The sequence below is a fragment of the Anas acuta genome, chromosome 5 (genome assembly GCF_963932015.1).
Source record: "Anas acuta chromosome 5, bAnaAcu1.1, whole genome shotgun sequence".
In the NCBI taxonomy this organism is placed as follows: domain Eukaryota; kingdom Metazoa; phylum Chordata; class Aves; order Anseriformes; family Anatidae; genus Anas; species Anas acuta.
Genome location: NC_088983.1, coordinates 10,708,125 through 10,733,660, shown reverse-complemented (window position 1 = coordinate 10,733,660; position 25,536 = coordinate 10,708,125). Strand labels below are relative to the sequence as shown.

Here is a 25,536-nt window from a genome sequence, read left to right as displayed (position 1 = left end):
AATTTTTTAAGCAACGTCTTTAATATTCTCAAGTTACTCATTCAGGCTCCTTAATTATAACTTGTAAAACTTCATTCCAAACTTACTGCAATTTAGTAACATTTGTTTTGCTTTTACAACTTAAATTTTAACTGGAATCTTTGTTCAGCCTTTGATTGGTTCTGTCTATAATAATAAATGTCAACCTTCCAAAATTTTTTGTATTAAGCTCCCTAGGACTGATGTCTTGTCTTATATAAGACGCTTGGTTAAAAAAAATAAAATAAAAAGAGAAACACTTTTATATTTTTAACTGTTGCTTTCAAAAGCATGAGTACTGAAACTTCTGTTTTTTTAAAGTTGATGACATTTGACATACCATAATCACAGACCTTCTACTGTCAAGAGTTATTAGGCTTAGCCTTATGTCCATTTCAGGAGGGAGGTTGTGGAGGAACTTTAACATTTATTCCTGATTGCAGAGGAGGAAGAAAAAAAGACTGCATCATGCAGTGTCAGATAGTTTCACCAGAGCTAGAATTAAGATATTGGAGATTAAGTTACTCCTTGCTGGCTAAAACCTAATAGCCCACTGTTTGTCAGTGTGACTCTTCAGCATCAGCATCTGGGAATCGCCAATAGTTGAGGATTTTCTTCAGTTGTGGGAGGGAAATACAGAGTTTTTTTCTCAGTTGATAGTTTCAGCATTGAATTCTAACTCTGTTAGATTGTGTGAAGTTAATTCTTAAATCAGATAAAGATCCTCTAACAGCCTCAGTTGTCTTCTAGCAGGTCCCTAAATGCTCCACCAAGCTTTGTCTAACCAGAACCAAGGCTGGTAAAATGCTGCTAGGATATTGGCTAGTGCATGTTTGTGAAGGCGTCTCCGTGCAGTTTGTTGGTGCTAGACTTAAAAGTGAAGTCTTGTTGCCATCTAGTGATTGGCCTCCACAAGGTGGAAGGGCCAACAGCGCTCTAAAGATCTTAGAATAATGGAGAAATGCGTGCAGGTCTGGAGGGCTGTGAGCAGCGCCCTGTGCATGTGCAGTGTTGTGCAAGACAGGCATGGCCAGTGACCTGAGTGACAGGGATTGTTTTCCTTATTTCCTCCTTGAGATACAAGTCACACGTGAACTGTATAAATTCTATGGTTGGAGGATGAGAGACTGTATTCCTACAACTGCAACATTTGCATAAGTTGCCTATATTTCTTTCTCTGGTATCATTTTCCCCTGAATTATAAAGGCGTGTTCAGCTTTGCTCCTTCAGATCTTCTCAAGAAACAGCTGTGAAATACACCTGAGAGAATTTTCTGACTTGGGTATTAAATATGCTACAGAGGAGAGCAAGACTGTTTTGTAGAAAATCCTGACACTCTCTCAGATAGCTCAGTTGTTGATTTTCCTGCTGTAAGACTCTTACGTTTTTTTTATTATTATTTGAAAGCAAACAAAAAACAAAACATCAAAAAAACACAGCTCTTTAGTACTACTTTATTCTCCTTTAGATGTCTGAACCATACACCGTAGGGCTTGTTCAGAAGTGGTGTTTCTCTGCGTGTCTTACCTATCTGATGCTTGTGGGATGGATTATCTCAGTGTCCTACTGGCCTCATTATTGAGAACTTCATTGCAGATACCTCTTCCAAGCCTAGGTTAGAACTAAGATTTCTGTGTTGGTTAGAACTCTTGTATACACATGTGCAAAGAAAAATTCTGGTGCTAATATAACGGTATTACAGATATCATCAGATGCTTTCATGTATGAGGCTTATTTTCATGGTGCAAAAGATACCCTTATGAGAAAGTCTGTGAAGGGGTATAGGTCATCTTTATTTACAAAACAGAAGTACTACTGCTCCGTTTTTGTCCTAAATAATTGGAAGGAAATGTTTCTGTCTATATGTTTCTTTCATTAAGCCTTATTGTTTTCTTGTGCAAGAGAGAACGTTGTAGTAAATTGTTTGTATTCACATCATTTACGCCTTGTTCTCTTGAGCTAACCTGTAATGTTAAACCTAAGATTAACCTGAAGCATAATCATCCAGTAAAGTTGCTGTGGGTAACTGCTAGAGAGGAATCTCTATATCCTGACACTGGCATTAACCTGTCTCATTATTGACTTGTAGGGGAGGTGTTTGACTATCTGGTTGCACATGGAAGAATGAAGGAAAAGGAGGCTAGAGCTAAATTTAGACAGGTATGTATAACATCCCTATACATCAGCTTCCTGCCCCCCCACACCCATTTTTAGTGGTGAAATGGGTAAAACAGCTGTCCTATGTGTTTGACTCAGCATGGTGTGTGGACTTGTAGCACTGAGTAAGAAGAAACTTGGTTCCAGTAGTGCTTTGAAGGGGTTAGTAGTCCAGTCAGCAGTGCTAGCTTCCTTAGTGTTTGTGCCAGGGTGTCCAGGAGTGCCAGAACACAATGACTGCTTGATTTGGACATGGATTCTGTTCCAAAATTTATTTCCTCTGGGTTGATTTCACATATTCTACGTTCAGCTTGTCTGTAACCTTTTGGAAGTTGTTCAAGTGTAACGTGCTACAAACCAGGTCAGCAGCAAACACGGGCAGTGCCTGGTAGAGGCACCCGTTTACAACCATGCACTTGCACAAAGAGATGCAATTTAACAGCTGTTCTAAAAAATAATAATTTAAAAAAAAATAATCTAGGTTTTCTTGTTTTCTTTATGATGGATAAACTGGACTTGCAAAAATGTTGGAATGTCATTGATCTGTAAAAAGCACTTCTATGCTACAGTCAAAGCAGCACATAATTTGCATAACTACGTATGCACATAATTTGGCATCACTAGTTAAAAATCCAAGTCTCTGCTCTTGCAGCATTTGAAGTTTCATTTGCAGATCTATTTGGTCTGATATACTTCGGTTTCTGCTCGTGTGCTGAAACTTGTGAATGCTTATGTTATTCCTGTTCCATTGGATAATTTAAATATTTTTTCTCACAACATTAAAATTATGCTTCTGTTTAATGACACTTCAAAATAATGAATATGGGCAAGAGGGTTTGCTTTAACTATATGTGGGGGTTTTCAAATTGTGGCAATGACATGGCAGTTTCACTGCTGGAGGGAAAAGCTATGGTAGTTTCACATCTTAAAGTGCAGCCATACAAAAATAGAAGTAATTTGATATTAAATATGAACCTTCCAGGAAATTAATTACTTTCACAAAATGCCATATAAAGAAAACTTTTACAATTCTCTGGAGTGGATAGTGTGACCAAAACAAATAATATGGGAACTAGGAAGCTGTCATAACTTGTGGTAGTAAGATTTGCAATATAATAATAAACTCAAAAATAGCAGTTAAAATAAGGAGAAAAATAGAAACTCATTTAATCCAAAATAAGGATGCAACAAACTCATTTCTATAAAAACCTTGTTTCTTTTTCTCTCATCATTTTAAATCTTGTACATATGTTCTTTAATCTTTTGCAAAAATAATCATGAAAATAAAAACAAAAAACAAGCCCCCAGAAAAAGCAGCTGCAGACTTTATATTCCCAGAAGGAGTGATTTGTGTGTACTAGAGTAATATACAGCTTCAGAGTAAGGAACATTTTTTTCTTGTTTAATAAAATCTTATGTCTCTTTATATCTTATGTTCTGTCAACTCTAGAGTGCTTTCCTTTGTGATTAAGAATTTCTTACGTGCTTCTGTGCTGTGTGTTGGAATAGATGTGATCAATTGTGCTGGGTTTTAAAGCAGTCATTTCCACTTTAGCTGTCTTTTTCTAAATCCCAGACCATAACCTTTCTTTTTGTAATGTCACCTGGAATACTTAAGAATAGTTTGAGAGGATTTGCTGCTCTCTCTCCCGCGAATGTTGAAAAGTACCACTGGTATGGTTCTTTGCTCTCTGTGCTACCTTTCTTTTATTAGGAGCTGCATGGAAAAAGATCTTGTAGTAATTCCACTGCACGTTTGTTCAACAATTGCCTTTTTTGTCTAAGGATTCAACTTGCCTTTACGTGAAAACTTGTGGAAACATGTCAGGCTTATTTTACAAGTACACTTAGCACTTCATTTTATGGAATAATATGTGTAGTACAGGATATATGTAGCTTTAAAATAAATAACCTTTTTCAAAAACAAACACGAAGGAAAAGAATTTAAAAGATAGTTAACTGCTAACCTGGGTGTTTGACCCATCAAATGTTTTACTACAGATTCCCTGCTTTATTTCTGTACTTCAGTAGGATAAATGCTGTTCATAAAGATATATAGACGGCTGCTCTTCAATCTACTGAAATATGTTTTAAGTTTCTTTTTATAAGTCTGGTTTCCTTTCAGAAACCTGGAGGAATTAGCTACCTATCCTTCATGAATAGCTGACTTGCTGGTTACTAAATTTATCCAATTTTAGAGGATCTTGATCTCAAAGATAGGAGGTTCTTGACAGCATCAAAAGCATGAGAGTCTGGGTTATTACTAGGATTCTCTTTTTTTCCCAAGGAGAGAAGCTATAGTGTAAGCTCATCATAGTTTGCTAGAGAAATGCGCATGCGTGTGGGACAGAAGTCAGAAAACTTTGATCAGAGCTTGACATTTATTCAACACCAGGACTCTGAGGGACAGATCAAACCTAGATCTTACTAGGTTTATGGGTCATGAAACTATTCACTTTGCTGTAGTCTCACAATAGCTTCGTGTAGCTTTTAGCTATTGCTGGAGGGATAACACTGTGTAGAACTTTTATCTGATTCAATGCAGCTGTTCTTATGTTAGACTAGGACATAATAGGGATTTTTTTAAAAAAAAATCACTAGCTAGTTTAACAGGCAGGGGCCTTTTTAAGCTGCAGAAAGAGTTGTGCTGTGCTATTGAGCTTAGTACTTACAATAGGTTATATTATTATATTTTCAGATCCTGTTTCTTCCTTCAGTAGATGTGATTTCTGCATAAAACATCTGTGTTTTATCTGAGGAGGCATTTTAGCATCTCCCTCTCTATCAGGCAATGATGAATTTGCTATTTCTCCCATCTTCATTTATTTAAAAATATATATATAATTTTTTGTCCATTCTGTTATGCAGATTCAGGGCTTTTAGCAGGGGAAAAAAGCCCTGTAAAAGACAGTGATCAAATTATTCCAGTCATGCTTGACAAGGGACACTAAAAATACAGCCATGCTCTGCAGTTCTCCATTTCAGTCTTCTTTTGTGCAGCCGTGTATGAGAAATTCAAATCCAGAATGTTTTGCATTCTTAATGTCACCTAGCTTTTCTTCCCCTAGAAGACTTCCACGCAGTTCTGGTTCAATCTTAGCATCCTTACTCCGTACAGAAGCCTGCCCATCTGGATGAGAGTGAATGCAAAAATAGGGAGCCAAGTCTCAGGGGGGTGAAGGGGAGCTCTCCCACCAACAAAAATTGAAAATGAACATGTATTATTTCCCTCTCCTCCTTTACTGCTGCAGATTAGATCTGGATTCCTTCAGTCTTCTCAATTCTTTCCTGTAGAAGCAGATTGTAGAATTTTTAATATTGGTAGGTATTAGGACAAGTCTCAAATTTATATTTTAAAAAATCCACAAAATAAATCTTACTGTTGTATGTTCCAGTTAAGAAGATAAATGCTCATTGTAGCACTGTGGAAGGGACCTGGAGAGGTCATTTTTCTCTTCTTTTCTTGTTTTGTTCTATCAGCTAATCCTTAGGAAGAATAGTTTGTCTACTTAGAGGTAACTTGTTCTATCTTGTTCTTAAAATCCTGTGATTATACAAATTTTTGAAATCCCTCCAAAAGAAAGTCTTTAAATGCTCCTATTGTTACAGGTAGAAGTCTTCTGTGTCTTCCCCTGTTCTCCCCACCTGCCCAAGTGTCAGCAAATTTCTCACACTCACATAGGTTGGAGTGAGGGGCTGTCAACAGAAGTAGTGATGGAAGGTGGAAGGCAAGGAACTCAATTCAGTGAAGCCATGCTTTATGCTGTTTTTTTTTTTTCATTCAGTTTTGACTGCTGTTAATCTTTCTTACACATATTGCATTATTTCCCTTCGTTTCTGCAGTCTCTGTGCTATCCTTTTGCAATGCAGAGTAGTTCAGAAGCATCCCCAGGGAAAACAACTGATTGATAATCTGCTAGACTTTCTCCTCTTAGTTAGTCAAAGTAAAAGCAGTTCAGAAGCGAGCAGCTAGTGCCGTGTCTCTGCAGTCCTGAATAAAGCATGAGGTCTTTGTCATGCTGTCAGCCTTGGAAGCACCTGGGAAAGCAGGCTGGTGGCTGGAGCTGAGTAATTTCAGCAGGGAGGAAAGGAAGGAAAACCACGAGGATGGTACAAGTGGTGGCATGGGAGAACTTCGGCAATTTCAGTAACTGTAAAAAGCTGAGCTGGGAGTCTGAAAGAGGGAGTCAGTGCATAAAGGAACAAGTGGAAGCAGAATGAAACTGTAGCGAATAAAAATATTTCAACTTGTCATTGAATACTTGGCTCCTAAGGTGGCACTTTGTGCATATGCATGATTCAATATTGCAGGGGCACAAAGATTAAGATAATGTTGGTTGATTAAGTTTTAAATGCAAAATGACTGGTAGGTCAGTTCTTTGACCTACCAGGAACCTTGCCTTCACTTATTCTAAATACAGAAAAAGAAGCATTACTTCCTACAGGGACAGGAGGATTCCTGTGCTAAGCTGCAATACTGAGTTACTTTTTGTGACGTTAATGACATCCCATCCTTCTGGACTAGAAATGTTAATCTTGAACAAAGAATAGAAGCATATCTAAGTGTAGTTATCACAGTAAATTATTGTTCTGTGCAGTTCCACTTACTTTTAAGAAGTCGTAACATCTGCCTCAGTTCTGACCACGTGTGCATGACAATAAAATGTATTCAACAGCATTTGTGATCGTACAGCAATATGACCTTACCCGGCTTTTCTATACGTGCAAACTTCCCTGGTGATGCTCATAACTCTAGAGCAATACACTAGGACAACTGCATAAGCAGCTTATATAGCTTGCTATATAAAGCAGAAAAAAAAAAAAGATAGTTGGAAATTATGATGGAAGAAATTATTCTGTTACACGTGAGAGACATGGAAGTTTTTTCCATTGTGATTGCTACTCTTGTGCAGTATACAAATACAATACAGCATATGCACTGTAGACCTCCTGTCAGATGCATAGACGTGTCTCACCACAGTGAAATTTCAACAAAGAAGCTTTTCCCCCAGTAATTTCTTCTGTAGCCTTTTCTCTTTTTCATGCCATGCTGTGGCATAAAAAATCACCTTTGCATAAGGACTGGAAAACATCAGTCTCGATGGAAAGCTTTTATAGCTGTATACAGTATTGGAATGGAAATACTTCAGTAACCTTTCTGAAAGTCATTGCTTCTACTGGTCTATAATTAGCCACGCTGGAGAGAGCAAAATGCTCTTTCAAATGTAGCAGAAACCAAGTAGATTGAATAACAAGCACCTAAGTTATGTAGCAGCTTTCTCCCAAATGTGCTGGTCACTGTAGTAGTTTGTAGCTCTGAACTGATAAGTACCTGTCAGCTTTAGTAATAAATGTTGAACTTCTTAATTAAAACTTTGTTTCTTTGAGATGTCACTTATATAATTGGGCTTGTTTTCTATCCAGATAGTATCTGCAGTGCAGTATTGCCATCAAAAGCATATTGTTCATAGAGATCTCAAGGTGAGTAGGGAAAAGTGTGTGATGTGTGTGTCTCTGTCAATCAGTTTATGTACTTGTGGGTGGGATCTTTACTGTATTTGTAAAATGTAGCATATATTAAGCTATTTGGGGGGATTTTTTTCTTGTATTATAGCAAGTTTTGATGAATGTTTAAGGTATAGAACCATTTAAAATAAAAGGAAAAGGATTTGTAAGGCTTCTCAATATTGAAATGTAATGATTTCTGAAAGATAGTCTTTTACCCTCAGATCAGATTTAAATCTGATGCAGCTCAGTATTAGCTGAGGGTTTTTTTGTTGTTGTTCTGTTTTGGTTTTTTAAGTACTTTGATAGAGGTGTGTCAAGTTTTGGTCTTGAAAAGAATAAGTTATCAGTTGTGATCAGAAAACTGTGCCAAGTTGCGAAGAAGCCATATTACAAAGTGGTATATCCCTTCTTTAAACTGTGCCTTTTATATTAATAATGTTGCCACACATCTTGTTCAAAACAAAAAAAAAAAAAGTGAGAAACGTTTAAAGGTTGTGTGTATTACCGAACTTATGAAGGAATGTCATGTAAAGTATGGATAGTGAGTGTTCTTGTTTTTAGCTTAATAGATGAAAAATGTAAGTTACAGCATCTCAAGATGAATTTCTGTGGAGAAAATGGATGGTAATAACACAGTTTTCAGTTATCATAACAGCTACAATAGACTAAAGCCATTGTACAGACATTTTTTAAAACAGAATATACGAATGACAGACATACCAAAATACCTTGCAAGGAAGAGAATTTTCATAGATGTTTCAGCTTTTTGCATCCTAAGAATGACTAAAAAATGGTGGTAGCTTTTTAAGTAAAGTGTTTTAAATTCATTTTACAAACCATTCTTTCTCTTCCAGGCTGAAAATCTATTGCTAGATGCAGATATGAACATTAAAATAGCTGACTTTGGTTTTAGCAATGAGTTTACAGTTGGAAATAAACTGGACACCTTTTGTGGCAGCCCACCATATGCTGCTCCAGAACTTTTTCAAGGGAAGAAATATGATGGACCCGAAGTAGATGTCTGGAGTTTAGGTGTTATTCTTTATACCCTTGTGAGTGGATCTCTTCCTTTTGATGGACAGAACTTAAAGGTGAGTCTGTGTAGAAAATGCTGGCCCTCAGGGGGCCTGTTTACCTCATGGTTTAGTTATGTGCTGCTTACAACTTACTCTCTCTACTTCTTACTCTTTTACCAAGGAACTTAGAGAAAGAGTACTAAGGGGAAAATACAGGATTCCTTTCTACATGTCCACAGACTGTGAAAACCTCCTCAAACGTTTCCTGGTGCTAAACCCAACGAAAAGAGGCACTCTAGAGGTAATGGCACAAATAAACTGCCTCAGTGAGCTAGTCATTATGTTTTGCAAACTTGATTTTTTGAGCTGATCAATAAGTTGTTATTGTCATGTTGTTCATGAATAGTTTATTTGGAGTGGGTTCCAAGGGGACTGAGTAAATGGCACGACTTTTGTTTTTTAAGGTTTCATTTGCAGGGATTGCAAAGCACCTAACCCCACAGTTACTTCCAAAATGAATGAGACATTACACAGCGTACATCATGCAATTTTTCATGATAGCTAGTTTTTGGATTCCTGCATTAATGGGTGATCTACCAGGACTTAACATAAGTGATCTGGAAGTATTCAGTACTAGGCTATGCTGTAGATGCTTTCTGTTTGCATTTTGTACTGTCATGGAGAAGAAAGGTGAAAATAATGCAGGCTTCCGTATGCTTCCATAGTTTGGTATGAACCTACTAGCTAGACTTGTCAGAGATGTAGCACAGCTTCTGGTCTGTGTTGTTGGGCTTTTCATGTTTCAGCTTTGTGCAGCTGATTGGAAAGTAACTTGCCTTGATGTGCATGGTTCTTTCTCCTCACTGGAGCAAAGCAAAACTAGAGTAGGCACTGGGACCTATTCTGAAAAAGACAAATGAGAAAAAGCATTGCTGTTGATAGATGGGGGAGTTCTTTTTTCCACAATTTGCTTTGCTAATAAGTATATTATAATAACTTTTTTTTTCTTTATAGCAAATTATGAAGGACAGGTGGATCAATGCAGGGCATGAGGAGGATGAGCTCAAACCTTTTGTTGAACCAGAACTAGACATCTCGGACCAGAAAAGAATAGGTAATTGAGGATTTTTCAGAATTATTATTTTTATTTTTTTTCCACCACTCTGTATTTGTTTCCCATTTGGGAGAAGTAAATAATCTTTTAATATTGATGTTTCATCAAGATTTTGTTCTCATGCTTAACAGTTTCATTCTTTACATGTTCCATTCTTTCTCTTGAACTTAAACACTCAGACAGTGTAAGCATCAAAGTGTTTGTTACTTACAGAGTATGTATTTGTTTTTAGATATTATGGTAGGAATGGGATATTCTCAAGAAGAAATTCAAGAATCCCTTAGTAAAATGAAGTATGATGAAATCACAGCTACGTACTTACTGCTAGGAAGGAAATCATCGGAGGTACGTATTGCTCTTCCAAATGCAAAGAAACAAAGGAATCAGTGTCCATAGCAAAATCAGAAGCAAAATTTAAGTCAGTAACTATAGGCATAACGTTCCTGTAATGTACACAAGTCCAGTACAGTTGAAGTTACATTATTCTCATCATCAGTGTCAACTGAACTGTCCAAATCATGTTGTGTGTGTTCTCAGCATGATCCTATTCAGTAAACACTTGTCTTTAGGCTCCCAAGAACTGTTCTGCTTGGGCAGCAGGTATTCCTCTTAAGGATTGTATGACAGTTACTATATTCTCTAGGAGCTCAAGTGTGAATGTGCCAGTTACAAATATTTTAAGAGAACTGAAGAATAGGACTGATCACCCTAAAAACATTCTTGCATTGTAGACTACTTTTCCACTTGATGCTGAGAGGACTAGGCATCAGTAAATTGTTCTTGGTTCCTCTGCTGGAGGAGGTGGTGTGGTATCTTGATACTGAGTGTATTCTCTCTTCATGTTAAAATCTTACAGAACTGAGGAGAGAGGATGGGAAGTATAAAGATAGATTTTCTGTATCTGACTGTCCTTTCAGTAACTTCAAATTCTGCTGAGCTTCACATAAAGCTTCACATAAGACTGTTACAAATAATTTAAGAGAAGTTGGAGTTAGCATAGTGAGGCACTGATGCCTGGGCTCCTATGCAACGTCTCTCAATCACAAAATTTCTTACATAGTAGAGGCATGTTGGTGGATGTTTAATCTGTTTTGTCTGAACTCCTCGTTTTAATATTTGTATTGTAGTTGGATGCAAGTGATTCAAGCTCCAGCAGCAATCTTTCACTTGCCAAAGTTAGGCCAAGTAGTGATCTAAATAATAGCACTGGACAATCTCCTCATCACAAAGTTCAGAGAAGCATATCTTCTAGCCAGAAGCAGCGGCGGTACAGCGATCACGGTGAGCAATTCTCATTTATGGTGTTGTGGCATATGGTGACTGCTGGTCATGTTTGGTTTCTGAAATTGTCTCCATCCCCCAAAGGTAAGGAGAAGGATGACAGTGTAGTTTACAGCACGGTGATTAAATAATTTATTGAGTAAGTAATATTTTTTAAAATCAGTTTTGTTAGAAAGCCTTCCAAAATAGCTTCTAGAGGAATGCTGAGTACGTCAACTTAATTTTCTTGTTTTGCCTTGTGTCTTCCCTTGCATTCCTGACCATCCTGGGCATCTTGTTACACAAATTGAAGAGAATCTTGCAACAGCCTTTTTAATGAAAAGCACAGCACTCCTCCCCCATAGGCTTGTATGCCTGGTCAGCTTTTGTTTTCTGTTGACGCTAGTAGGTCAGCTTGCATCTAAAACTTGTAGAAATGCCAGTTTGCCAATATTTCTTGTTTCCTGTTTCCTGAGGATAGCATCATTTGATTGTCCTGCAAAAAATAAATTTCTAAAGATCTGTGACTCAGACAAACTTAGAACCCTTCTGCTTTGTGAGTGTGCAAGACTGTGCTTAGGGTTTTCTAAATATCTTAAACATCTTCCTGCCTAGACACTACCTCATAGAAAGAGTCTCCATTTGGTCTACTCGTAAATAGCCATAGGGCATTCAGAGGTTGCTTTTCCTGGGGAGTCCCTTAGGATGACAGTTACTGTGTTTTGTGATCCTGTCTTTCATTTTTACATACATGTAATGTATGTGTGTGTACACACACGTGCATGTTCTTGATTAGCTGTTATAGAAAATACTAACTAGAGAGTTAATGCATCTTGATGTATCCTCCTCTGAGGAAATGCAATTGGGAAAACAGAAGAAAACAAAATCCTGACATCCACACAGGCTTTTTTTCCTAGTGTCTAGGAACCTATTTATGCAAATGGGAGTTTGGGGATGTTGAGTGTACCAGAACAGTTTTCTGCGCCTCCCAGTTGCTCCTGGCATGCCTGGGGAGGTTTGTGGCAAACTGAAGCCATTTCTGGGCTGTTCTAAGAACACAGCATGCAGGCTGTTTGTACTGCTGGTAGTACGGGGTTGCATCTCCAGGTACATGTCTCAAAAATCCATTTTTATCAGATACTATCTTGTGTGTGCCAGGTTTGTGCTAGCGAAGGGTCATCAGATTTGAATGAGTCAATTACTTGTTAAGTGTCTTTAAGATGATTATTCAGTGTTTTGTTTTTTTTTTTTTCTACCAAGCTAAAACAGTATCAATATTCAAACACCAAAAGACTCCATGAAATTCTTAATTCTTCCATCGAAATCAAATAATATCTTCACCTAATAAATTTAAAGAGTTTTCTGTTATGAAAACTGCCTTTAGCAAACTGAAGTGTTGCATATCTTTGAACTATAATACAAGGGAAGGCCCTAGCAGAGGTAACTAGAATTTCAAATATGTCAGATCTGAATTTAAAAAAAAAAAAAAAAAAAGTGTGGGGGGAGGGGGGAAAAGCTTGTTTCAGGTTCCCTTTCAAAGAGCAAAGGCAAACATGAAGACACGAATGTTTGATTTTTTTTTTCGCAATATTTTACTGTCTTCTAAAATGTGCATATTTTAATAATTTCAAGAACAATGACCTTTTTTCAACTTTGATTTCCAGTGTTCATTATTTTGATCCTTACGTGTGTGAATAAATTTCCCTAATAGGGAAAAATATCAACTAGACTTGAGAAGAAAAATCCGTTTTCTGTTTCTTTTGTTTGCATTTTAAGCTGGACCATCCATCCCCCCAGTAGTGGCATATCCCAAAAGAAGCCAGACTAGCACTACAGACAGTGACCTCAAAGAGGAAGGAATTCAGTCAAGAAAATCTAGCAGTAGTGCTGTTGCTGGAAGAGGAATTGCACCAGCTAGCCCAATGCTTGGAAATGCCAGCAATCCAAATAAGGCTGATATTCCTGAACGTAAGAAAAGTTCGGCTGTTCCTAGTGTAAGTAGAAGCACTTACTTATCAAAACCATTAAACACTTATTTTGAAGGGGGGGAAGTGCTAAACCTGCAATTTATCAGTGGTGTTGGCTTTACTCTTCATCTAATGTAAACGTAGGTGTCTCATACTCTTCATAGTCTTGCCTTTTTCTTCCCTCATCAGTCAGCTACACAAGTTATCTGTTAAAAGTTATCTGTTAATATTCCTGAAGTAATTAGTAAGTATTAGTAATTAGCGCTAGCAGCTGTTAGTGAGCAGTAATAGTTTACTTATTAAAATAAAAACAAAAGCATACAAAAAAAAAAAGAAATTTAAGCAGGCTGTCTCCTGAAACTTAGTATGTATTGCAGTATTTTTGATATCCCCAATTACTCTTTTGTGGCCTTTTGTACAGAAGAATGAAGTCCCTGTTTGTATTATCTTGTTTCATATGTTTAAGGAGCCAGTTCATCTTTATTCTCAAACAGGCTGTTCCGAGTCAAAGTTACGTATACTGAGATTTTCAAATAGATGTCTCTCTAAAAACTTCAAAGGGTGTCTTTCAACCTTTGCTTAAAAGCACAGTGTCTGACTTCGTCCTTATGGGCTTTCCTCCATCACCAAACAACAATAAAAACCACCCTAAGATGCATAACTAATGAATTTACAGGGTCAGATAGTAGGTGGAAGGGAAAAATCTGGAAAATCCTTGTTTGGCTTTAACTTGTGTACTTTGTGGTGCCTCTCCACACAGCAAAATTGGAAACGTGTTTTCATATAATAATGGCTTGAGTTCTGTAACATTTAGTTTCTAAAACTTTGAGATTTTGTATTGGAAGTTTTCCTTCTTTTCAGAAGTAACTTCCCAGTCCTTTATTCAATTCACTAAGGAGTGATTTTTTAAGCTGCTATCCCACAAAGCTGTTTTATTTGGTCATATACTCAGCATCAATCATTAGTTACAACAAAGGAAAACAGAACTTTGTGAGCTCGGAGATTTTTTGACAGTATGAAGTGATAGAAATGAAATAAGATTTTCTTGTTTTCCTTCGTTTTGGCTACATATTGTCAATTGGATCAGTGGCTGAAAGTGACTTGGCTGGAGGATCTCAGTCAGAGATTCCTTAGGAAGATGTGCCTTCTACTGCATCAGCTCTTTATAAATGTGAACCAGAGCTCATGATTTGGGTGGATCCTCTTCTGATTTTTCTGGTCCCCTGCCCTTCCTGGTTTTTGATCAGTCTAGAAACCGTTCAGATTGTTTCTTCTTCCATGGCAGTTCTTGGCTATCAAGTCCCAAAATTGTAGGACTGTCAAACTGGACCTCACTCAGTATTATCTGATGTCTTAGTCAAGAGCTTTGCCTCACAGTTGTGATATGTTTTACATTTAGCATCTTAAATATTTTGATCTGCTCTGTTACAGCACTCCCAAATCCTGGGAATTTATTCCAGTTGTTTTATTTCCAACTTAATACTACTGTAATGGAAGCAAAATTTGAGCTCACAGTAATAGGATACTTAGGTCTTCTTTTTGCAACTCTGATCTTGTACAAGCAGTACTACAAACTGAACAAAACTGAACATGTAACCAGACTATTGATGTCACTTGGTGGTTAAAATTGTCCCTATTTTCAGCTCTTCATGTCACTATGCAAACACCTTTTTACTTTTTTTTTCTTTCCCCCTCCTCTGTTAGGGATTAGTCTTTTCCTTTTTGGCTGTTGGGGATGGAGGGGAGCACTGATTTTTTTACACAATTTCTAAAACTGATTAGAGAGCTCTGTTTGTAATAATATTAGTATGAATCTAGAAGGAAGAAGGATGTTAGAGGTACCACATTGTCCTGATGTAGGAAACAAAAGTATTCCAAGGTGGAGAGAACAGGTGTTCTTACCAGGCGTTTATGTCCAAAAATCAGTAATATGATCAGAAAATCACTGAAGAGACAGCAAAATACCATGTTTAAAAGTAATTATTACTTTGACAGATACTGCAAAAGTAGTGGAACTGGTCTGCACTAGAGACTCATGTTCTCTTTTGAGTTGTTAGGACCTTCAGCCAGCTGCGTGCTACTCATTTAACAACAAAGCTTACAGGCATGCACTTAAGGATAAGAATTATGCTTGTAGAGCTGATAACTAAGTCTGGTATTGGAGTTTGAGACTCCAAGATGTACTTTGGAAGTTGAAAGAGCATGTGAACTCTTGCAAACTAAATAGTTCTGCAAGCTGAACAAATGTGTGTGAGACAGCTTCAGGTTTACTTGGCAAATAACAAGTTAGTAATGAAGTCCTGCTACAGAAGAGGCATAGTTAGCAGCAACTAATAATTGCTTGTTTATCACTCTCAGCTTCAGGTTTTTCATCAGTGCTTGTAATAAGTTTGTCCCAGAACCCTTAGCGTAGAAAACTAGAGAGAAAGAATGGATGGCATGTTTGGAAAATGATTTAGGCCAAAAGCCATAGTAGTGCTCTTAAGTAAGTAGATTGATTCCTTGTTTTAAGTCAGAAGCTGACTCTGAAAATTTTTCATCAGTCCTCATCTTGCTGTCTCCTAATGTGAAAATCGCCCGTCTAAACAGTAAGCATAAAACTTACTCTAGGAAGAGAGGAGGACTTTGTACCACAAATTCATCCTTTATGCTGTGATGGGACTTTGTGTATGTGCGCAGAAGCCTTAAAATGCACCTTTGCACTGTCATCACCTCCTGAAAAGAAGGCACCCAATGCCACGAGGATGAACTTAGCTCAATTCTGTCTTGTCATTCCATCAGTGTGTGTGATGCTGTTGACACCAGTTTCAGGCGTCCTGTTCTGTGCACCTGTGCGAGTTAGTCATGTCCAGAGATCAGTAATCTACAGACTGGCTGAACATAAAAAAAAAAATTAAAAAAAAAATAAAAAAAAAATGTCACAGCTGAAGAGCTGCCTAAATCAAATCATAAAAGGTCGTACACTAAAAAGTGTAAAGGCTCCTATACCAAGACTGTATTGTTGCTAAAACTGAAATTTGAAAGCTCGAAATGCTTAGATCTCCTATCACAACCTCTGAAATCTGAGCCAGACAACAAAAATTATCCTGATACTTCTGTCTTAGAACACAGGCAAAGACTAGAAAAAGAGCTGGGTAAGTGCTCAGTTCTGCTAATCTAAAATATTCTTCATGCTCTTAGTACTTTTTAATGCCAGGAGACTGCGCAGTTCACTTTTTCATTTCTGTTTGTACATTCGTGCAAAGACATTTAAGAAGTTGTCTGTCTTTTAAATAGACAAGATGACTTCATTCCTAAATCCGCAACTCAGGAATTGTGCTACTTGAGACTCACTGACTGTATAGCCAATATTTTGCCTTAAGGCAGCAAAAGCTGTGTGTATTGAAGGCACAGGAGGAGCTTTTGCTTGTTGTTAAGAATATTCCAGTTAACAGTTTTATTTCAGGTTTGGAAACAAAAAAAGGTTTGGCTACTCTCCTGTGCTTGAACTACCTTTTCCCTTTTTTTTATCCTTCCTTCCACAATGCTGTAATGTAACCAGTTTGTGACATGTTTTCTTAATGCTATTTTAAAAGTCCATTGAATTTTCCTTGCCTATCATAGCAGTAATTCTTCAAAGAACTCCAAAAGGTTAGTTGAGCATGAAGTCCCCTGCCTGACTCTTAGTGGCCATCCTTACTCAATATGTGCTTATCCAGGTGCTGACCAGTCGTTCCCTTAAGCTAGCCTCCAAGATGTTCCCCAGCAGTGATGTTTAAAGTTAATATCCTATTTTGCTTCCTGCTTTGCCCCGTGATCCTTTTCTTTAAAGAAAATTTCTAAAGGTTTTTTCTACTTTCCAACCATATGCAGTTTATTGTGTTTTGTTCTTGGGGTGGGGAAAAAATAGACGGCTTGCCAGCTTTTACTTCCTCTACAACCTGGGGGTGCATGTTTATCTGGACCACCATACTTTTCCTACAATAATTGCATCTAACATTTTATAATTCTGTTATCTGTGAATTACCTAGCTTCTCAGTCGTTCCTGGAAAATTGACCGCCAACTTGGGCATATCTCCACCCTCTTTCTCTGTAAAGACAGAGGCAAAGTAATTCTATTTCTTTTCTCCCCTATAAAATAAGGTCTGTAGCTTAAATTCCCCTGGTTCTCTTGTCCTCAATGTCTTATGCTCGTATTTACATGTATATTTTTACAATGTCTTATTAAAATTCTCTGCAATTTGTCTCTTTTAATTTGACTTACTCTTCCCTGTTTTTCAAAACTTGTCAAGTGTTCTATAGTATTTTAATATTTAAAAGTCTGTGTTTGCTTTCCCACTGAATTTTACCATATCTGTTTCTTAAGCCTTCACTTTTGCTATCTTGTTTAAGGGTATGATCATAACTTAAAGGGAAATTCCACAATCTACAAGTGGTAACGTATTTCAAAAATAGGCTATAAAGAAATAGACTCTCCAGATGTGGATGAATGATATACATGCTGAGAATTTGTAATTCAGAACATTGGTAATTAAAAACTTTAAGCTATACTGATTTTGAGCCATCAACATGAAATACAAGAGCAACTTGATTTTTTTTTTTATTGCATTATTCTTTAAAAATACTGGAAGGTGTTCGTATATTAACTAGTTACTGAGTGATTGCAAGTTGTATAACTCTGTAGAAGTAGCATGAAGTAAAACAGCCTTAAATTATATGTAGTATTAACACTAGAAAAGCCTTTTTGCAGGGAGTAACAAGCCTATGTTTTTTAATTGTAGAATAATACTGCCCCTGGAGCAATGACACGGCGCAACACATATGTTTGTAGTGAAAGAACCACTGCTGATAGGCATTCAGTGATACAAAATGGCAAGGAGAACAGGTATATGAAATGTCTTCCTATGGTGTACGTCCCTTGTCTTCACATTTCCAAAATATTGTAATGCCTAATTTAAAAATCAATAATATTCTAGAGTAATTCCTAAAGGTGAGTACAGATCTTTGGTTATGGATCACCTGTGAGTATGTTTTTTCCTATGCTTAACTCATGCAGTCTTTATACACAGAATGAAGATCCTAATGCTTGGTTAAATACATTTTGTATTTGTACAGCCATCATCTGAAGTGAGTGGTTAACTCCTGTGGTCAAACAACATAAGCTTGCAGAAGAGGTTTATTTAGTGTCAAGCTACAAAGTGTATCTCTGCTGGGCCATTCTGTTTTTACATTTCACTCCAAACTTTGCTTGCAGTTGTGATTATTTGGAATTTATTTTTTCCCCCTGTAAAGTCGCAAGGAAAAAGTCAATTTTCTTAAGCAAAGATGAAACGGTGATAGGCCATTATCTTGAACTGATAATGTTCAGTAGTGATATTCTTGAAGTCTAAGTGCTTCCTAGTATTTACAGAACTCATATTGAGAAGGAAAACATTGATGTCTCCATGTTCTGAGTGGAAACGGAGAGGAACAATGTGTTTACTGTTACTTCATTGAAAACCTGACTAGAGCATGTAGTGAAATTGGAGTCATCTAACTCCAGTGTTAGCACCACAGCCACCACTGGTGCCATCCTTTCCTGTGTACCAAGGACTGAGGGGAGCTGCAAAAAGTAGATATTGCAGCTCATAGAAATTAGCTGTAGAGTAACGCTTGTGGAGAATACCACTGAATTTGCTGGGTGGCAGAACTGCTTTAAGTTACAGCCAACTGTTCTTCACAGAATTTTTGCTGGTGTCAAAAGCTGGTTACAATTGAGTAGTTGACTGTTGCCAGGAGAGCACTAAGATAGCTAGTACTTAACAAAAATGCTTAAGCTTGGAGGAATGTACGCCTTCTCCACTACTCCCCAGAGTTTTCCCTGCCCCTTCATAATATTATGTTATATAATAAAGCATGGGAAGAAAATACTTTTTTTCTTCTAGCTTCTTTTGAATTTGGTGAAAGATTTGCAATTTTTTGCACATATTTTTTCCCTTTTTTTCCAAAAGCATATTAGGAAGAGTGATGAAGTTGTGATGTTGAATGGAAAGTTTGTCCCTTGTTTGACCTCTGGAGCCTAGGGTAAAGAACATGATTTTGACCCTCTCTCTTCCTCCTAGTTTTGAAGAGTGCCAAAAGTCTTAGCTGGCCAGCTGGGCCCACAGTCAACTGTCTTGTGAAGTACAGCACAGCTATTTGGTACTGTCTCTTAGTGTGTCTGTCTCAGACTTCATTGGTTAGTCCTTGTTAATGTTACCAAGTTTGTTTAGATTGAAGTTCACCATCCTTTATTTCATTTGAAATGTTAATAGCTTTTTTTCTTTCCCAACGCATTTTGAAAATTAATCTTTTTGTCCAGTATAGTTTTGATCAGATTTGATTACTTGATTTCTTGGTTTGTTAACAACATTTTTGTTCACCAACTAATATCTTTGCAATATCTTGACCATTTTTATTATATTTCTTCTAAGTTATTATTTACTAGGAATGGTTGAGAATCAGGTATGGTCTTAATTTAGGAATAATGTCATACTGCTAAGGAGTTGTCTTGTGGAGTTGTTTTTTTTCCCCAGCCTTGACTTTCTCAGCAAACTTCTGCCTCTCTAGTTTGTCATATAATGGTTTGAAGTTCAGAGTTTACATTGTGTACTTGGCAAATGTGTTCTATTTTAGTTCTATAATTGGTTATCCTTATGTAACTTACCTTTTATTGTCAATACGATAAATGGTATCAAAACATCATTTGCTCATCTTGCAAACTCTACCTCTGTTTGGATCACTTAAAATGTCTGAGCATTTACATTTTGGCTATCAGGAAAAAAAAGAAAATACAACTTTTATCCCATGTTATTGCTTACTACTTTCTTGACTCTTTATAGTGTGTTAAAGAAGATAAGTGGAGACTGTATTGCTAATTGCTTTAGAGTTGGAGACTTCTCATTGTCTGAAATGCTTCAATGTTAAACTGCATGTTCATTTCGGCACAGTTTCAGAGTTCTTGTAGAGGTTTGCAGAATTAAAGCTAAATGTATTTTGTTGCTGTAACTGGGCGAAGGCTTGACTGATCACATGAAATGCAGACCTTTAATGCAGGTTAAGCAAACATGGCTATTGATGGGACTGGCTCTTCAGAATGAATTCTGCCTTTCTTCAGGTGTGTTTTTGTAATATCAATATTTTTCTCTCAACTTGGTAAAAAGTAACTTTAGAAACTTGTAATGTTTTTTTCTCTGTGAAGCAAGATCTGAAGTAGATTCTAGGCTTGTTAAAAGGTCTTGTTAAAATTACTTTCTGTGCTTTTGAAATGTCTGTTGGTAGCAAATGTTAAAGGCAAGAGTAATTACTTTAAATCGTTTGTTGCAGATTGGATTTTTGATTTTCTGTAGCTAGATGCTGACAGTGACCCAATTAAAACTTGGGAGACCTGCTTTAAAAAGGCAAGATGCACAGATTTAGTCTCCAGTCTTTCTGTAGAAAAAGTAATAAAATGTTCTGTTTTTAGTTTAGACACTGAATTCAGAGAAGGTGCTGGTTTTGGAGGTATGGAAACTTTCAAGAATTGGTAGTCAGTTAGTGGAGCTGATGATCAAGAAAGCAATCTTGAAGACCCCATGCCAGACTAATAGAAAAGGGTTTTTAATTTCACATCCCATCTTCAACACATTGTGTGGCCGACACAGGTATTCTGCTGGAGATGACTCTTGGCTCTCCTCCAAAGCCTAAGCATTAATTAATGCACTTGGGGACTCATTAAATGCTCTTCATAATGATAGGCAATTGCTTTAAATCATTTGTAACACAAATGATTTACAACAGCCTCAAATTTTAATAAGCCTTAGTGTTAATTGATGAATTTAGCTTCCTGTTTCTACGATCCCAGGCTGGTAATCCAAGGAAGTTGATCTCCAGCAAAGCTTCAGAGAAGGAACTTTCATGATTTAGTATGTGCTCTGGTACGTTATTGATACCTTGAGTTACCACATCTTTGGAGGTAGATGACTAAAGGTATCTAAGGCGAGGTAAAACTTGGGTTTAATGTGTTGTAAAACTAGATTCTTTCTCCTTTGTCCTTTGCAACAGACTGGTAGGAAAGGAACTATAATTGTGAAATGCTTGAGTGGCTAGTGACCAGATATTTGAGGATTACTTTGGGGTATTGCTTTTGGGATGAATGTCCATTTCCTTGGAATTTTGTAATACCTTGGTACAATGTAAAAGCTGGACTGTTTTGCAAACCTGGTTTTAGCAGTGATTGTAGCTGGCATCTTGCTGGATTCAGCAGTGCAAAGAGATGCAGGCATGACTCAGATGAAGTTCTTGTGTTCTAACTTCTTCAGGATCTGCAAGAAGGAGCACATTTTGTTAACTGTTTTAGCAAGGAGTTCTGATGTCTGGATTCTGAGGTATTTTCTACTTAGCAATTTGAGAACTAGGTCCAAGAAATGGGTCAGCTGATACAGCTGGACTAGCATTCTCCTCTCCAAATTACCAGAATGCAACAACAGGACTTGAATTTCAGAGTGTGTAGCTGTGAAGTAACTTGTAAGTGAACGTGCAGTGTCATGAAATGCGCTGACAATTACTGATTTCTTAACCTCAAACAACATTTTGAAGTTATAACTGACTTACTCTTACAGCAAACTTAAGACGTATGATATGATGTAGCCCTTTGTGTGATACCTCATGTGGCCTCTCAGGTTTCTCTCATCCCCTTTATTACTAGATAATGTGAAGGCTGCAAAGAGTGCTTTGGCGCAAAGTAAGAAAAACATTGAATGTTTCTATTTTAGCATGTTATAAGGCTGACAGATCACTGGCCAGCACTGTAGACCTTCCTTCAAATCCTGAATGTTAACTTGAGGAATTCAGGGTTCATAGCCAACCAATGAGATGCTCTTCAACAGTCATACCTTCTCCTTCAGAGAACAAGAGCTACTCATTTCTTTATACGTGCAGGTTGATTAATAGTAGCTTTTTTGTTTGGACATCTCTGGATTTGTTAAATGTCATGATACTGTTCTTGATTGTGCCCATGAAGTGTCTGAGCTGTTAGTTGTAGATCAAGATGTGAATACTTGTCCGACTTGCATTGATTTCTCTAAACATGGATACTTTCTGGAAACAGATTATTTCACTGCAGTAATAGAGCTATCTTTGGTCAATTTTGGAAAATGCACTCGGTGGTTTTTTTTAATGCATTTCTTTAATGTTGAGACCAATACAAATTACATTAGTAATAAAATATACTTGTGCATGAGCTCAGAGCAGTGGGTTGTTCAGGTTCTGTACACTTGCCCAGCTAAGGAGGGTGGCACTGCTAACTAATGCAATTGATACGAGAATTATCACTTCACAGATGTCAAGTGCTATGTATAGTAAGGATGCTTTCTGAGAGGAGCTTAGGGTAGTTACTGCTGTGTACATGTAAGATGGCCAGTAGAGTTCATGTTCTTTCACAAACTGGTTAATAGAAGGAAAAGTTTGCTTTTTTTTCTATGCAGTAGTTTGTTGTTGGTCCATCACGCTCTTCTTTCTGCCTCTGCCTGAACCCAAACCCCCTCACAGCCTGACAGAAATGTTCGCTTACGCAGCTAGCCCTGCTTCAGTTTGTACTACATCCTTCTCCAGTGTTCGGCTGCGACATCAGAAGTCGATGTCCATGTCAGCCTCTGTGCACACGAAGATGATGTTGCCTCCAATAGACAATGGCGCAGATAACTTCAGGCCTATGTAAGAACCTGAAATCGTTGTGAAACTAACTTATACCCACTGCTTCTTAACTTTGTGCTGTGGAATTTTAGTCCTAGAGTGTTCTAGTATATATTGCCCACAAGATGTGTGTTTCCTCATTTCTAGTCTCGTTTACATTTGTCTTGTGGTGTGTCAGGCTGTCTGTGACATAATCCTGCAATAATGAACGTTATTTTTTTTAGCGTTAGGAGTATTGGACATGCCCTATTGACAAAGTTTGTTGGGAGACTGTAATCTGTGTATTCTGAAGGACTTCACTACTTGGAACCGTTCGCATGTAGACAATTTTCTGTAGGATATTTTCAAATTAGCAAGTTTTTCAAAGATGGATAGATTGTGGAGGGAGAGGTACTAAAGTTATCCATTGCTTCTCTTTCCTGGAAGGAAACTTGGCTCATCTATTCTTTTATCAGTCTTCTCAGTGAAACACTGTATGCCTAGTTTATCTGGTCTTTTCCAGGATACTTGTGTTGCATTTTTCTGCCTATGTAGGTTTCTGTTTCGACAGCCTTTTAATCCTAACTTACGAATTTTGATTCCATACAGTGCTGTAATAGTGTTGATATTTCCAACCCTGGCCTATAAAAAAGTGTCTGCTTATGCTTTACTGTAGAACTTAGTGTTTTGTGTTTCCTGCAAAACGGCCGTGCTTCCGTAAAGAAGTTCTAGCGTTGTCTTTTTGTTTTCTGCTCTAGCACTATTCCCGATCAAAGAACTCCTGTTGCTTCAACTCACAGCATAAGCAGTGCAACCACACCTGATCGTATTCGTTTCCCCAGAGGAACGGCTAGTCGGAGCACTTTCCACGGCCAGCTCAGGGAGCGTCGCACTGCTACCTACAACGGACCCCCGGCCTCCCCCAGTCTGTCCCACGAGGCGACGCCGCTCTCTCAGACTCGAACCAGGGGTTCCACTAATCTCTTTAGCAAACTAACTTCGAAACTAACAAGAAGGTAAGTGATTTCAAGCAGTAATGCTATCCAGAAACTTCTCTTTTTGTCAGATAGTAGAAATTACCAAGTAGCTCATTAGGTTGTTTTGGCCACGTTCCCTGGTCAACAGCCTAGCTATGTATCTGCAACTTAAAATGCACCTGCCTATGTGGGTTTTTTTTTTTCAGTTCTTTTTAGTTACAGAAAGCCATTTGGTTTTATACCACTTGATTCAATTGCTAAAAACTGAGACGGCTTGGTCTGTGCTGATTATGCTGGGCTCATAATCCTCACGTCTGGGGTACAAATGTTGCAGAGCTGAAATACTGCAGCTCAGTTCAAAAGCTGCTCACTCTGTCTGTATAGTCTTTCAGCAGAATGTATAAACTAGGATCCCAGTCTTGATAATTAATGTGTTAGAAGCTCTGGCTGTTTCTCCCAGTCTCAAGGTTATTGATGTTTCCTCACAGGTAGAAATATCAGAGGTGAAAGGATGGGGGCAAGAGATAACAACTTCTTTTGGCAGCAGTACTAGCGTAGGTCACTATAAAGTAATGGCAGTACTACAGTTTCCATCTAGGCAGCAGTCTGGTCAGGCCTCGAAAGGTTTAATCCTATTTTGACATTTAGTTCATGTGCAGGTTCTGGTTTTGGTGTGAAGATGTGTTGGGCTAGCCAAGGCTTGGCTTAAGCAGCTGCTTATTCCTGACAGTTTTTATTCTAATTGGATTCTTGGTTTCACATATGTATGATTTCATTAGCTCCCACAAGCACTAAAATAGTCGGGGTGAGACCACAAGCTGGGAAAAAACACCTATTTTCCTTACATATTTATAACCTGCGGGATTCATATATCACATGCTTGAGACCACTCAGATATCCACAATTTGTGTTTGCAGAAGTTTCTTATCTTTTGTTTTAAGATAATCTCCATATTTTTATACCCTCCTCACCATGTGAAACTTTTGAAATACATCATTCTGATCCTGGTATGCTTGCATTTATTTTAGGCTTATCATATTGGCATCAAGCCATTTCCCTCCTGTACATTCTGTGACTGTACATTACCTCCCCCCAGCATCCTCTTCCTAGTCTCCCATTTCTACAAAATTATGTTAAGCCAAACTTCCAATTTTTCACAACCGGCTGATTTCAATTTAGGGAATTAATTTATAAAAAAAAAAAAAAAAAAAAAGGCAAGGGGAAGTTCTAGTTCTGTGAAAAAGGGCAGCCTAGCCCTTTGGTAAATGTTTTATGCTACTCAGCATTCTCAGCAAGCACTTTTCTGGGAAATAATGCACTGTAGGAAGTTGCTTTTTTTTTTTTTTTCTCTTTAGAGATAAAAGATTAAATTCATTTTTTTCCATAAAGCCTTATGCTTTTTGTCAAGTCTTAATCAAATGCATCCTTTTGGCACGTCTTTCCCTCTATACTTTTGTTTGTAATACCCTTACTTAATTTTCCATCTGACATTCCAAATGTGGACACTCAAACTGTGAACATGCAAGCTTTTTACTTGTGCTGCTGGAACACAGTATTTGTCATTCAGAGTGACGCACTCGTTTAGACAGCAGTCAAACTTCTATCATTACCTCTGATTTTCAACTTCTGCAGTGCAGTGTGGTTTGCTTTAAAAAGTTTTTCCCCCAGTACTGTAGCAGTAGTTTAAATTCCATCTGGACTTGATTAAATAACATGCAATTATAACACAATAGCACTGCCACAGATGGTTAAGTTTGCATTTGGAGGACCTCTTGCAGTTGGTGCTCTGTTATAGTAGGTACAAAGTACTTGGGAAATGGACAGTCCCATCAAAGTATACACAGTTACATTTCTTATCTTAAATTAAAGAA

General features: G+C 37.6%; 1 protein-coding gene across 11 annotated transcripts in view; it reads left to right on the top strand.

The window, feature by feature from the left end:
- The window catches only part of MARK3 (microtubule affinity regulating kinase 3), a 62,033-nt gene that overhangs the window by 27,772 nt on the left and 8,725 nt on the right, over positions 1–25,536 (top strand). For 6 of the 11 annotated variants that reach the window (XM_068682661.1, XM_068682660.1, XM_068682665.1 and 3 more), the window contains 11 exons: positions 2,108–2,178; positions 7,600–7,656; positions 8,538–8,774; positions 8,881–9,000; positions 9,714–9,813; positions 10,046–10,158; positions 10,941–11,094; positions 12,850–13,067; positions 17,801–17,904; positions 22,566–22,730; positions 23,447–23,704. In XM_068682661.1, coding sequence (XP_068538762.1) covers positions 2,108–2,178; positions 7,600–7,656; positions 8,538–8,774; positions 8,881–9,000; positions 9,714–9,813; positions 10,046–10,158; positions 10,941–11,094; positions 12,850–13,067; positions 17,801–17,904; positions 22,566–22,730; positions 23,447–23,704 — 1,597 coding nt within the window. The remainder of the gene's footprint in view (positions 1–2,107; positions 2,179–7,599; positions 7,657–8,537; positions 8,775–8,880; positions 9,001–9,713; positions 9,814–10,045; positions 10,159–10,940; positions 11,095–12,849; positions 13,068–17,800; positions 17,905–22,565; positions 22,731–23,446; positions 23,705–25,536) is intronic. The other 5 variants (XM_068682669.1, XM_068682668.1, XM_068682670.1 and 2 more) reach the window with 2 other exon arrangements.